The following is a 12,668-nucleotide window of genomic DNA, read 5'->3' as shown; positions in this document are numbered from 1 at the left end:
TAGACCTATTTTTTTTTTTTTTTTTTGAAACGGCAAAACTACACCGTTGCTTGTTACAATTTGTCAGTGATGGAAATGGAAAACTCAGATAAATTAGATTTTTGGCTCCGAGGATTATTTCTGGTGGTGATTAAAATGTATACGTTTTGTAAACCGGAAAAGAAGAATGTTTCCATTCATAGGCAGCAAGCAGAAGATGCATAGACTCTGCATCTTTGCGGGATCAGCTTCCTCCTGCTATCTCCCACAGACCACTTCCTATGTGTAGCACAGCGCAGCACCCCTCCTTGCCGGAGGTCCTTCTCGTCCCCAGGACAGTTTCCATTTGAAGACTCCCACAGTGCAAGCCATAGCCACTTGGAGAAGTTGCGTTTCACAAACACCTGAGTTGTATGGAAAGGACTCCATACACTTGAGCCCTCTCCAGACACCCCAACCCTCCTGCAAACATACTGTAGTTTGCGGCAAGGGGTTAAGATTGGTGACTAATCTTAGGGGTTTATCCAAAACTTGTAGAAAAAGAAATAGGGTCGTGTTCACATCCGGCTTTTGAATTGCGCTTTGAAACACAATTTAAAGACAGTGGGGAGGAGTTGCTCCTGATCACAGGTGAGATAACAATTCCTAACAGTAACAAAATTACAGTAATGAAGCGGCAACAAAAATGATTTGGTCACTACAACATAATGAACTTTATAAAAGGGTTGTGACATTGGGGAGGTTGAGAACCGCTGATCTATGATTATTGTCTGTTGAGTAGGTGAAAATGATAAATGCATAATACTAGGAGCAAACACAATTGCTACTTTATTGATGCATTCTCCATTTCCGGCTGTTTCCCTCCACCCAGGGTAAGGGGGGAATTAACGAATGGACAAGATGCAATAACTTGGTTAAGCGTTACCTGCTTATGATCTGCTGCATGGGATTGCCTTACTATTTCGTATTCTACAGCAAAGTTCCTAAAATGCAGCATGTGAGCATTCAGAGGTTCTATGCCCTCTCCCAATAATCCATGTTTAAGCAGTAAACATGTATTTTTTTTTATTTATTAAGTTTATTAAGATAAATAAAGTTTGTTATGCAAATTTCGATTTCTGCCCTTTAGATTTCCCATCAATCCCCTCACCTGTGTTGGAGTGGGACAAATTTACCTAGTGACTGCCCTATGTACTTATATTTGGACCGTTTCATCCATCTGCACCTAGACATAAAGTTGGCAGATTCCCTTTTACAAAACTAAAGTAGATTACAGCCTAAGGAACTATTAATAGCTTCAATAGGGGTCCCAATCCTTGACCTGTGTTACATTGTGAAATAAAACCATAACTCAGTGGATTCAGTAATGGATTTTTATCATCATAAAAATATATGGCTTCTTAAAGGAGAACTACAAAATACTCTTAAGGCCCTCTAAAAGTGTTCCTCTGGTAAACATTTTTCAGAATACAATAGCTCTTGGCATGTAGGATTGTTTTTCCATTTTCTTTAATTTTTATTACCTATGTCCAGCAGTTTCTTTGCTGTCCTCCTCAGTTTTGCTCAGGTTGAAGCCCACACCCACTGCCTGGCAATAACCAATGGGAACTGCCATCCATGAGAAGTCCTCACCACTCTCCTGTTCTGCCCTGGCTTCTGATGCTAACTATATGTGTCTGCATCAGGATACAGGGCAGTGCAGCACCCAGAGCAAGAGGGGAGACCAGCGGTGAGTACTTGTCAGCTGTTCTGTACTTACCTCTCAGGCATATGCTGCTATGGGCACTGCATTGCCCTGGGTCCTAATGCTGGAACATAGAAATAGCGTCAGGACCCTGAGCAGCTTAGCAGGAAGAGGAGTCTGGAGAGGTGTGGGTTTTGTTTCTAGTATTATAGTTCTACTCTGTGGGGGGAACCCAAGAATTATAAGTCTACTCCAAGGGGGGGGGGGGGGGGGGGATTCGCTTACTAGTGCGGCCCCTTAAAGTTGAGCAGTATGACAATGTGGCCCTCAGACCAATAAAGGCTGTCTTCCCTGGTTTAGCACATCAGGGCAGCAGTTTGAGTTCCGTTCTCCTTAAAGGACATCTACCACCAGGTTCAAGGGCTGTATGCAAATGAGCCTGAGGGGCTCCAGGCTCCATAGGTGTTGATGGAACCTTGAGCCCCTCAGGCTCATTTGCATACAGTCTTTCATCCTGGCGCTAGATGTCCTTTAGGACTCCCTGCAAACAATGTTTTTTGTATTTGTCCTATACATTAAATATTTTAACGGGTTCATACAAAGCCATGTACATGAGCCACTATCCAAGCCGCAAAACTCAAAGCAGATCCTATTCTTCCCCTTGTTTGTGAGCCAGACGGTCTTTTCTATTATCTTCAGAGTGAGGTCTGCTCACCATGAAGAGACATGGGCCACAGACAGAACACAGGAAGTATGGGCTGTAGGCAACGGACTCCAACATAAGGCAAAACACAGGAAGGGGTTGGAAGTAGCTTCAGAACAGAAGAGACTTCATAACTCTGGATATAAATGGGTAAGTAGCACAATATGGGTATCATTCTGTTTTGCTTTTGAAAGTGGAATTGGATAGTTAACTCATAATGAATGAGGGTAAATTTTAAATAGAGTTTGAAAAAAATTGCCAAGACACTCACTTTCAGAATCCAGCTTTCATTTTTCCAACACAAACAGGAAAAATGGAAACAGCTCTGACTCGTTGAAGCCTAGTAACATGGATGGCAAAACACAGGAGCAGTAAGAGCTGTCATAGGGACACACAATCGAATTGGTGACCCTTAATCTCATTATTAATATTGTAAGGGTAGGGAGTTAAAGGGGTATTCTCGCCTGGGCGTTCACATTCAGTTTCACTAATCTTCCATTTATAAACATTTCTTCAATTGGATGTTATTAAAAAAAAATGTTCCTGTGTGAAGGTAATTTCCCATAAATGTAGTCATTCTGTCCCTTAGAAACGAGATGGCTTCCTCGGATACGACCACGTCACACTCTGGCAGCAGTGGCCAGACTCGGGCTATAGAGCCCTGCTGGACCTCCTGGATTCAGCAATCATTACCACAGGATGGCTGAGGGACATGCAGTAACTCCCGGACATTTCATATACAAAAACCTTTTCTTTCTTTGTGCAATCCCTCCAGCAGAGGTGGCTGTATCTGAGGAAGCCATCTCGTTTCTAAGGGACAAAATGACTACATTTATGAGAAATTATACACAGGAACATATTTTTTAATAACATCTAATTGAAGAAATGTTTATATATGGCAGATTTATCAAACTGAATGTGAATGCCCAGACGAGAATACCCCTTTAAGGAGGTTTTCTCTTGGGATGTAAAACAACTTTGCCCATCATCTTTGTTACCTATATCCACCAGTTTCCTTGCTATCCCCCTCAGATTACCTCAGAGCTGCAATAGCTGCTTCCTCTCCCTGTGCGCAAAGAGCCGGCTCCTGTCAGTGAACCGATGGCTCACTAAATCCCGCCCCTAACATCTCACCACGCCCCCCTGTAACCTGATAAAAGTAGTGCTCAGACACCACAGGCTGTAGACTACATGTAACTGGTGTACTTGGATTTCTTCCACTTATTACATGTTCCCTGCTGCTCCATGTGATGGAAGCTGCCAGACTAGTACCCATATACATTCTGTATGTTCAGTGTATTTACTTGTGGGAAACTAAATGGATTTAAATGCTAAATTACTTTGAGAGAGAACACAAGGCATCATGGGATCTGTAAGCAAGCTAACTGGCCTCAGCCATAGAAGGCATAGACTGACATTAGTCTCCGCCGACTTCAGCTCTGGTGAGAAAGATTTTTGTCAAACACTTTAAGAACAGAAAATGCCGTAACTCTGGAAAGAAAAGGGGGAGCAGCACAAAGTAGGCGTCATTCTGTTTGCTTTCAAAGGCGGAGTCACATTAATAATTTGGTAAAATCATGATAACATTACAGTTACGCTTTAAAAGGTTATAGCAAAAAAAATGTAAAAAATATTCATAAAATGTCCTGTGAGGTATAATTGAAGGTGAGCTTGTTTCATCTTTTCACCAGTTGCGATTTCTGCCCGAAATAATTTCCTGAAAGAGTAGTAAAACACTGACATCTCCAGCTCCTGCGGCAAATGCATGCTGTAGAGGGGGAAAAAAAAAAAAAAAAAATCTTACATTTTTTTCTGAACAATATAGAAAATGAATTGCTTACATCAGTGCAGACCCTCAATGCCATTTGGTCCAATAACTTTGTCAGATTTGTTCAGTGGGTCAGGGACTGGGTGAGCTCTATTTACCCTGCCAATGTGTCCATTAACGCAGTGTTCTCCAACCTTTTTTCATCGGGGGACAAGCTGCACCCAAAATTTTTTTTTTACCAGGGATTGGGCAACCCTCTTACCAAGATCCCTGAAAAATAAAATTGTATGCCCGAAAAATAGTCCATATCTGTATAGTTTCAACCTATATTATGCCCCTTTTCGGCAGCTGCCCTTTTTTCTGTACCAGCCTTTTATTGTCTTGATAAAAAGGCTACAGAAAAGGAGACATTATAATATCCCTTTTTCAATAGCAACACCCACACACCTATAATGTCCCCTTGTCTTTGGGCTTTTACTGTGAGGAAATGAATATACATACCACATATATACGCAAGTTTATGTAGCTGACCTGAGTGTAAACCGAGGTACCTAATTTTGCATCAAAAACCTTACCTTGAGTATAGGCCTAGGGTAGGAAATTTAAATGCTACTCTTTAATAAAAATGTCCCAGCAGTGGCCTCTCCTCACGATTAACATGTCCAGCAGAGGTCTCCCCAACATTTATATAATGTCCGCAGCAGAGCCCCCCTCTCCCCCCAAAGAAATGTCCCCAGAAGTACTTACCCCCCATATGAAATGTACACAGCGGAGGCCCCATAAAAAGAAAGAAAACACTTACCTCCGGCACCCCGTGGGCCCAGCTTATTGTGTTCTCGGATTCTCTACAGTGCGGGCAAAGGCACTGTATTGTTGGTGTGTTTTGATTAACCCCTTCATGACCAATGGTCATCGGTGCCTGAATTTCCAGGTCAAATTTTGACGTTCTGCTATGCGCTTATTTAAATGATGATAGCTCTGGAAAAGCTTTACATATCATAACAATTTTTATCATGGCATTTGAGACTCACTTGATAGGAAAGTTTTATTGATGACATTTTTTTCTTTATAAAATTTGCCAATAATTGACTACAAATGTGAAAAAATAAAATTCTTTTCCAATTAAAAGTTTTTTTTGAAAGTTGAAGTAACTTTTAACAAAAAATGTTACAAATACGTGCAGCATTTTTCCATCCCCCTTTCCCAGGTTCAGCTACAGATGCAGAGGGTGCATGTACTTGTGCAAAGTGAAAGTATCCTGCAACTCCTACTATATTCTGCCTTCAGCGGACCGGATGGAGAGGGGGGAAATTCAAACTCCCTACATCCTGAACCCTTGCACGTAAAAACACAATTCTTGTGTCATATTAAATAGGAGAGTCTCCCCTTTTCTATGTTATATTGTGCATGGATGCTTAAGAAAAGCAGAGATATCCATTAAAATTATTTTTATGTGTAGCGCTGTATTCCTGATTGGAACTTTTTTTTTTAAGTACAAATTTAAGGGTGGATATCACTGGCTCTGTTAAGCATCCATACATCATATTAAAGGGGGGATTCTTCTGTTTAAAATGACATAAAATTATGTTTCTATGTGCCATGCGCCAAGGTTCAGGAGATATGACCGTTTGAATTTGGCCACTGTCAAGACTTTTAATAGACTTTTATAGACGTCCTTTCTGCATGTGCAAATAGGTCGTCTATAGCCGTATGGCAGTCATGAAGGGGTTAAACACAGAAGAAATCATTAAAATTTTTCCACTTACAAGCACAATGTGTGATGAGAACGGAGCCAAAAATGCACCAAGACACTGCATGCAGCATGCCTCACTGCGATAATACGCAACAGAATCTAATTTGGGCTGTGAGCTAACCGCAATTTGTGTGGCTACCACACACACCCCAAATACAGTTGTGTGAGATGTAGGGGCACATTTACTAAAGGTCCATCCGTCGGGTTTCCCGATTTGCCCTGAATCGCCCTGGTTTTTTGGCGCACGCGATCGGATTGTGGCGCATCGCCGCCAGCTTGCAACACAAATCGGGGGCGTTGCCGTCGGACAACCCAACTGATTCAGACAAACTGCGGAATTTAACATTCAAAATTGTGTCGCGAGGTCAGCACTTCCATGCAACGGGAAGAATATGGTGAACGCCGGTGCGGCTGAGCGGGGAAGCGACACATGCAGGAAATTGGATGCACGATCTTAGTGAATCGCGGCAGCTCCGAAGCCTCGTTGGACATTCCGTTGGACATGGCGGCGTCAATTGGACAGGTAAGTAAATGTGCCCCGCAGTCTCTTACTTTTCTAGCCTTTTCGAACAGGTACAGCTGGGAAATCTTGTGCCTTGTCTCCAAGACAAGGAATTCTAGGAGAACATGCTAAGTGATAATGACATGGGTCTGTTTACATAGATTAGTCTCATCAGTAACAGCTCTGCTTTCAGCATGCACCTGTGCCCTCATCCACTCACCTCACACAATGTTCCTCTCTAGGATGGGCTGTTGAAAAATGAAACGCTGAAAGTCGAAAGAAGTGAGATCCAATGTAGTAAACTGCCCATTGTGGAGTAACTCAGCAACCGCACGTCCAACAGCTGGGGCCTGCTGCAAGCCATGGCCACTGAATCCACACGCAAAGTAGAAGTTCGGCACCAATGGGTGAGTCCCTATGACACCATTCTGATCATAGGTGTTGTAGTCATAATACCCGGCCCAGGAAGACTTTACCTGCACCAACAGATAGTCCACCATTTAACACAAAATTACATGAAAAAGGTTTCTAGCAGCTCAAGTACAATCCTGAATACACATAATAACATATAAATGCCCTATTAGGAAACCCTCAGAAAGGAGGAGAAAGAGGGTCTGCAAGTACCTTATGTAAATGGGTCAGTAAGGTGCATGCTCAGCCACACTCCACTCACTTCTATAGGACTTCCTGGACATGGATCTCTTCTTAAAAGGTAGTTGAACATGCACACACCTTGTCTCTTGATAGCTGGAAGTGAAGCTGTCTGAACCCAAACAACGCCTTTAAAGGCAAAGTCTAGTTTACATAATGGTATATAAAATATGTTTTTCTATGAAACTTTTGTGTTTCAATTCATCAACAATCTGAAAGAGAATAGGATGTCCCCATTTACCAACACCAAGTATAAAAATACCAAGTAACTGAAACGTTCTTATAAAGACCTTTTTATTAATAAAAGGAATATACCACTAGCTGGTAGACATATTAAACTACAAATAATACGCTCCTCCCGATGATCCCGGCACCAAAACATATAATTAGCAGCCTGGAGACGAGATGTCCGGCGCTCTCGGCAGCAAATTATGCACACCTCCCGCATGACATCACTTTCCTCTCCCAGCATGCATAATTAGCAGCCCGGAGCTGCGGACATCTTGACCCTGTGCTCTGGTCAGCTGATAATGCTCTTTTCCAGGTGTTCCTGGTGTGTCAAACTCAGAGGAGGACACTGCCAGATCAACATCAAGAGGAGCAGAGATACTTTAGAGCCTCAGCTTATATTTGGGTCAGCTTATACTCGAGTATATAATTTTACCACAAAAACTGGGAAAACGTACTGACTTGAGTGTAAGCCTATAATGGGAAATGCATTGGTTACAGCCTCCTTCAGTATATAGTTATTCAACCCCCTGCACACCTGTATATAGACAGCCACCAGCCGCCTGCGTGCCCCCTGTAGATAGCCAGCCAGACTGCGTGCCCCCTTTATATAGCCAGCCAGACTGCGTGCCCCCTTTATATAGCCAGCCGCAGTATGTCCAGCAAATAAAAAAAGATCAATAATCACCTTTCCCAACTCCTCCTGTAGGTAGGTACTCTTCTTACGTCCGGGAGCGGCAGGTCTGTGCCATGGCTGTGCTGCCGTGGCTGTGCTGCCATCATATTGTATGTGCCGGCAGCCGCTACTGCAGGTAAGAAGAGGACCTGTGTGGGCTGTTAGATATGCGAGTATTGACTCTCTTTTTTTGACTCGAGTATAAGTCTTAGTCTTGAACTTAGTATTTGTAGTTTAATATGTCTACCAGCTGGTGGTAGATTTAATTTACGTCAACAGTGGGGATATAAAGTTATCTCAGACCATAATAAATATTGTAGAACCAGAAGTGTGACTTTGCTACTAGATAACCCACAAATAAGAACAAAGCTTGTGAAGTATTAAGTCAAGGACCTTTACCTTTAAGGACTCGAAAACTGGCACTCTGTAGGCCAGAAGCGGCCAAACCTTCTGCTGGAAATATTCGTGGTCCACATCCAGGTTGCTGTGGTCTGGCTCTTCCTCCTGTGCAAGCGTAAGCAAGATAACAAGATCACATTCTCCAAACTGCTCCCCTGGTGATAGCTGCTACCACTTACCTCTAGTGGGGAGAGGCCTCCGATATAGTTTCCTCCCAATCCCTCTCTTCTGAAGTAAGCGCCTGAGCTGTCAATCAGCAATGGGCAGTCCAGGCCGGGACCATTGGGACAATGGAACATGTAAATGTACCTAGAAATGAAATTACATTGACACTACATCGCCACTGGAGTTCAACTGCAACGGCCACAAACCTCTAATAAATTATCAAGATGGAGGCTTCCAAGAAATATTGGACCTTCAATTCCTGTACTCCCAGGACCGCCCAAACCACCCACCAAGTTTCATACTGCCCTGTAGAGAGAATAAAAAAGAAGGACTTCCAACCCTGAAATTCTCATACATGTAAATGAACTTGTGACACATAAGAGCCCTTCCAGGAACTCTGAAGGTCCCTTAAAAAAAATACACCAACTGTATACATAATACGGCTAGTGCTGTATTTACAAGCAGTTTACAACTGCTTGTAGCTGTGTTATTGCTGTATCAAAGAAGATGACATTACAAGATAAAATGCCACAATGACATCACTTATTAAACAGATGTTACCTTTTTCTGGGCTCTACAGGAAGTTTGAATTCTTGGAATGTGCCCGGGCTCCCACAGCCTATCCCAATCATCTCTGCCACTTTTGAAGACCAAGCGCCAGCAGCGTTGACAACAGCCATACATTCAACAGGCTGGGTCTCCAAACTGTTTTGTGCTTGTACCTGAAATTACAAAACCCAAATCTATGATTATCCAGATTACAAAATAAATAAAATTAAATATATTCGGAATAAAATCATTTGAAACTCACAATAACTTCATGGATCCGTCTAAAGTTCACTGGATCACCATCTGAGGTCACCATTTCTTGTGTGACGTAGTTGAACCCTACCAGACAGAACTATTATATATTTATTGCCTCCTATATGCAATGCCTATTTTTTATTACCTCAATGAGCAATCATATTTTTTTGCCATCATCCTAATCCAATAACATTTTCATTATTCAGTTGCCTTGATTGTAAAAGAAGTTGTTTTTGCAGGACTAGTTGCCATTTTTCAATGGCGTTCACTTTGTAGTACATAAAGCTCATTTAGTAATGAATATTGACCCATTCTGTGGCAGGATGCAAAAAAACATCCTGCAATTTTGGCCTTGTTTTTTGTGTTTGAATTGTTGTGCCACCTAGCATGTACATTAAATCACATTTTAGCTTTAATTTACTTGTTGCTACGATTACAACAATGCCAAATACAGTGGTTATAGAAAGTATTCAGACCTCCGTTAAATTGTTTTACTCTGTTTCATTGCAGCCAATTGGCAAGATCAAAAAAGTTCTTTTCTTTGCTCATTAATGTACAATCTGCATCCCGTCTTGACAGCAAAATTATCTACATTTGTTTTTTTTCCAATTTATTAAACTGAAATCTATAAAAATCTGAAATATCACATGAAAAGAAGTACAACTCGTGATTTGAAGATATGATAGTGCTTGTTAATTACAACTATTTACAGCGAAACGTGTATTAGGGTCTTTTGCTTTGCATATTCGAGTCCTTGGCATCAGTGACCAATCTAAAAATAAAATAGTTTAAGGAGGTATGAGAGTCAGCTCGGGGTGTCCTAAAGGTTATAATAAGCGATATGGGCTCACCTCCAGGGTTGCATACGTCTCAAAGCTTCCAAATAAGGGATCTGCAAGACTCCTTAGGAAGAAGTGTTAGGAGTAAAGCTACCCCTGAGTCAGTAAGGAGATAGTTAATGGTCACAGTAGGGTAGATGAATAATCCATGAGGAGTGCACAGAAAACAAAAAAGAAGAGGGTGAGAAGATAAGCGTTATGTCCGTGTGGGTTAGGGTCTTAATGACACTGTAGTCACAAAGTAAGTCCCTATTAAACCCTAGTTTGGGACGCAGATCTAGTACACCCTGGTAGCCTAGCCTCGGGACTGTGGTCCTATTCAACTAGAGGCCTGACTGGAACCTGACCCTGCAATAACCCTGGCCCTATTGTAGATCTAATTAGCAGTTAAAGTCAGGTTGTGGTCCTTATACAGTAGTGTCACAAATAGAGTTGTGGCTCCTATGTTAGAGGATGCATGTCCTGAAAGGAGTATGAATCCCAAATCCCGACAAGGCTTGTTTCGCCCTATGGGGCTCATCAGGGGATCACTGGGTTCATCCAACAAACGTCCTATTGAGAAGTGGGGAGTTTTAGTTGTTGACCTACTAGGATGCATATGAAGTGAGAGCAGTGTGTATTAAAGGAGCTTAGTCTTACCTTGTCCCTTTTTGGGGGCAGTTTAACGGGTAAGGCAATGCAGCCAGGCAAATAGGCTTAGAGAGTGTGGTGTCCGCTCCTGGTCTAAGCCGTGGGGTCCAGTGGGATCTCCTGAATTGGTTCTGGGGACCGAGGTTTTAAAGAGGGTGCCGTAAATAGGAGGAGTGCCAGGCCCCCGCCCCCAACGACACTGCCCATGGGCGCCAACCAATCAATGGGTTTGCACAGGAGGCTGCCTCAATGGGCAGACGCATGCGCACAACCGACAGGTGCTTGCCAAAGAATGGGCAGATGCCCACTTGGTAGGCGGAGACAGGCGGAAGCGGGGAGGAGTCAGTCATAGGCTAAAGGTAAGTATGGTAATAGTAATATGGGCGCACTTTTTTCACTTTGAAAAAATATACACCCACTATTAAAAGAGCCTTTAAGGAACTCCACCAAATATATAGAGACCAAATCAGCTCTTGGTGGGAAGTCCAAGAACTATATTAAACATATTATAGATCCCTGCAGACTTAGAATTCCCCTTATCCCCGCTGCCCGTTACCAAGGTTCAGGATTCATTACCAAGTGGGAAAAAGAGGCTACGGGTGCTCTATACGTCTCATGCAACTCCTCCTAGAAGAAAAGGCTAGACTAGACACCCTTACTGCTAAGCTAAAGGAACACATCGAGATCACAGAAAAATTCTCAACAGACCCCGAGTTCACTACTTATAATAATTTATAAAGATTTCAATTCCATCTCAAAGAGAGAAAACACAAACAATTCAATAGAGACCTCAACGACTTCAAAGACAATAAAACATACTCTTGTATAAACGTCAGACCTACCCCTGATGACACAGACTTGACAACCAATACAGACACTGACTGATCGGTGACTAGCCAAGACCCAAGAGAAAGGGGCAGATACGGAAGAGGTAGGGGAGGAAATAGGAAAGGTACACCACCTGGAAACAGTAAAACATGTACAGAAAACATATCCACAAGCCCCGGTCCGCACACAACTACATCTTCCTCTTCATCATCCTCCTCTTCTTTTTTGCCAGTAGGCCCAATCTATCCCCTCAGGAACCGGAACACCAGAGGACGCACTTAGACTCATTAATGGTCAATTTGTCAAACCACACACTTACCCCTGCAGAATCCTCAGTCCTTAAAAAGGGGTTATCATTCGTCCCCACTAATAAATGCGATACCTTTAACGGGTATAAAGACATACAGCTATTCTTACGCAAATTGCGATGGCACAAATTCTTTAAAATCAAAGAAAGAAAGGTATGTCAGGATCTGGGGATACCCAGTGACATCCTAGCAGACATGCATCTATTAGACAGTTTACCTAACCCATTACCAATCACGACTGGAAAAGGTCCCTTTACAGACCTCAAAAACCGGAGCACTAAAACTCCCCCAATTGGGGATATTTCAAGTATCGACATCTTCGCACGACTTGTACTGAATGACTTAGACAAGGCAGACGTAAGATCTAAAACCACTAACTGCAACAAAGAGGAAATTATGGCCTTATCCTCACTGCAACATCACTATTCAACCATCAGACAAAGGTGGGAACATAGTGATCTTGCAGTCAGAGGACTACCGTATAATGTGCCTCAACCTCCTTAACAACAGAGAAGGCTAGTCTATCCTTACAAAAAACCCTACAGAACAGTTCTTAGATGAATTACGTAACATCCTCAAAAAAGCATTAACCAAAGAACTCATTAACCAAGAAGAATATGACTTCCTCCTACCCCGACATCCCGTGATGGTCACTTTCTATGGGCTTCCCAAACTACATAAGGGCACTAACCCACTGAAAGGTCGCCCCATAGTATCGGGAGTGGGGTCACTTTGCCAAAATGTAGGTACC

The 12,668-nt window shown here is 42.5% G+C and overlaps 1 protein-coding gene across 3 annotated transcripts in view; it reads right to left on the bottom strand.

Annotated features, from left to right (window-relative positions):
- Positions 1-2,896: 2,896 nt before the first annotated feature.
- Positions 2,897-12,668, bottom strand: part of FOXRED1 (FAD dependent oxidoreductase domain containing 1) — a 32,599-nt gene continuing 22,827 nt past the window's right edge. For 2 of the 3 annotated variants that reach the window (XM_072156661.1, XM_072156662.1), the window contains 6 exons: positions 9,320-9,396; positions 9,070-9,230; positions 8,523-8,652; positions 8,344-8,448; positions 6,610-6,865; positions 2,898-4,134 (listed from right to left, as the gene is read on the bottom strand). In XM_072156661.1, coding sequence (XP_072012762.1) covers positions 6,611-6,865; positions 8,344-8,448; positions 8,523-8,652; positions 9,070-9,230; positions 9,320-9,396 — 728 coding nt within the window. In that variant the 3' untranslated portion in view covers positions 2,898-4,134; position 6,610. Of the gene's footprint in view, positions 4,135-6,609; positions 6,866-8,343; positions 8,449-8,522; positions 8,653-9,069; positions 9,231-9,319; positions 9,397-12,668 lie in introns of all 3 variants that reach the window. The other variant, XM_072156663.1, reaches the window with a different exon arrangement.

This window comes from Engystomops pustulosus, chromosome 6 (assembly GCF_040894005.1).
Source record: "Engystomops pustulosus chromosome 6, aEngPut4.maternal, whole genome shotgun sequence".
NCBI lineage: Eukaryota > Metazoa > Chordata > Amphibia > Anura > Leptodactylidae > Engystomops > Engystomops pustulosus.
This window is presented reverse-complemented; position numbering and strand designations above follow the sequence as displayed.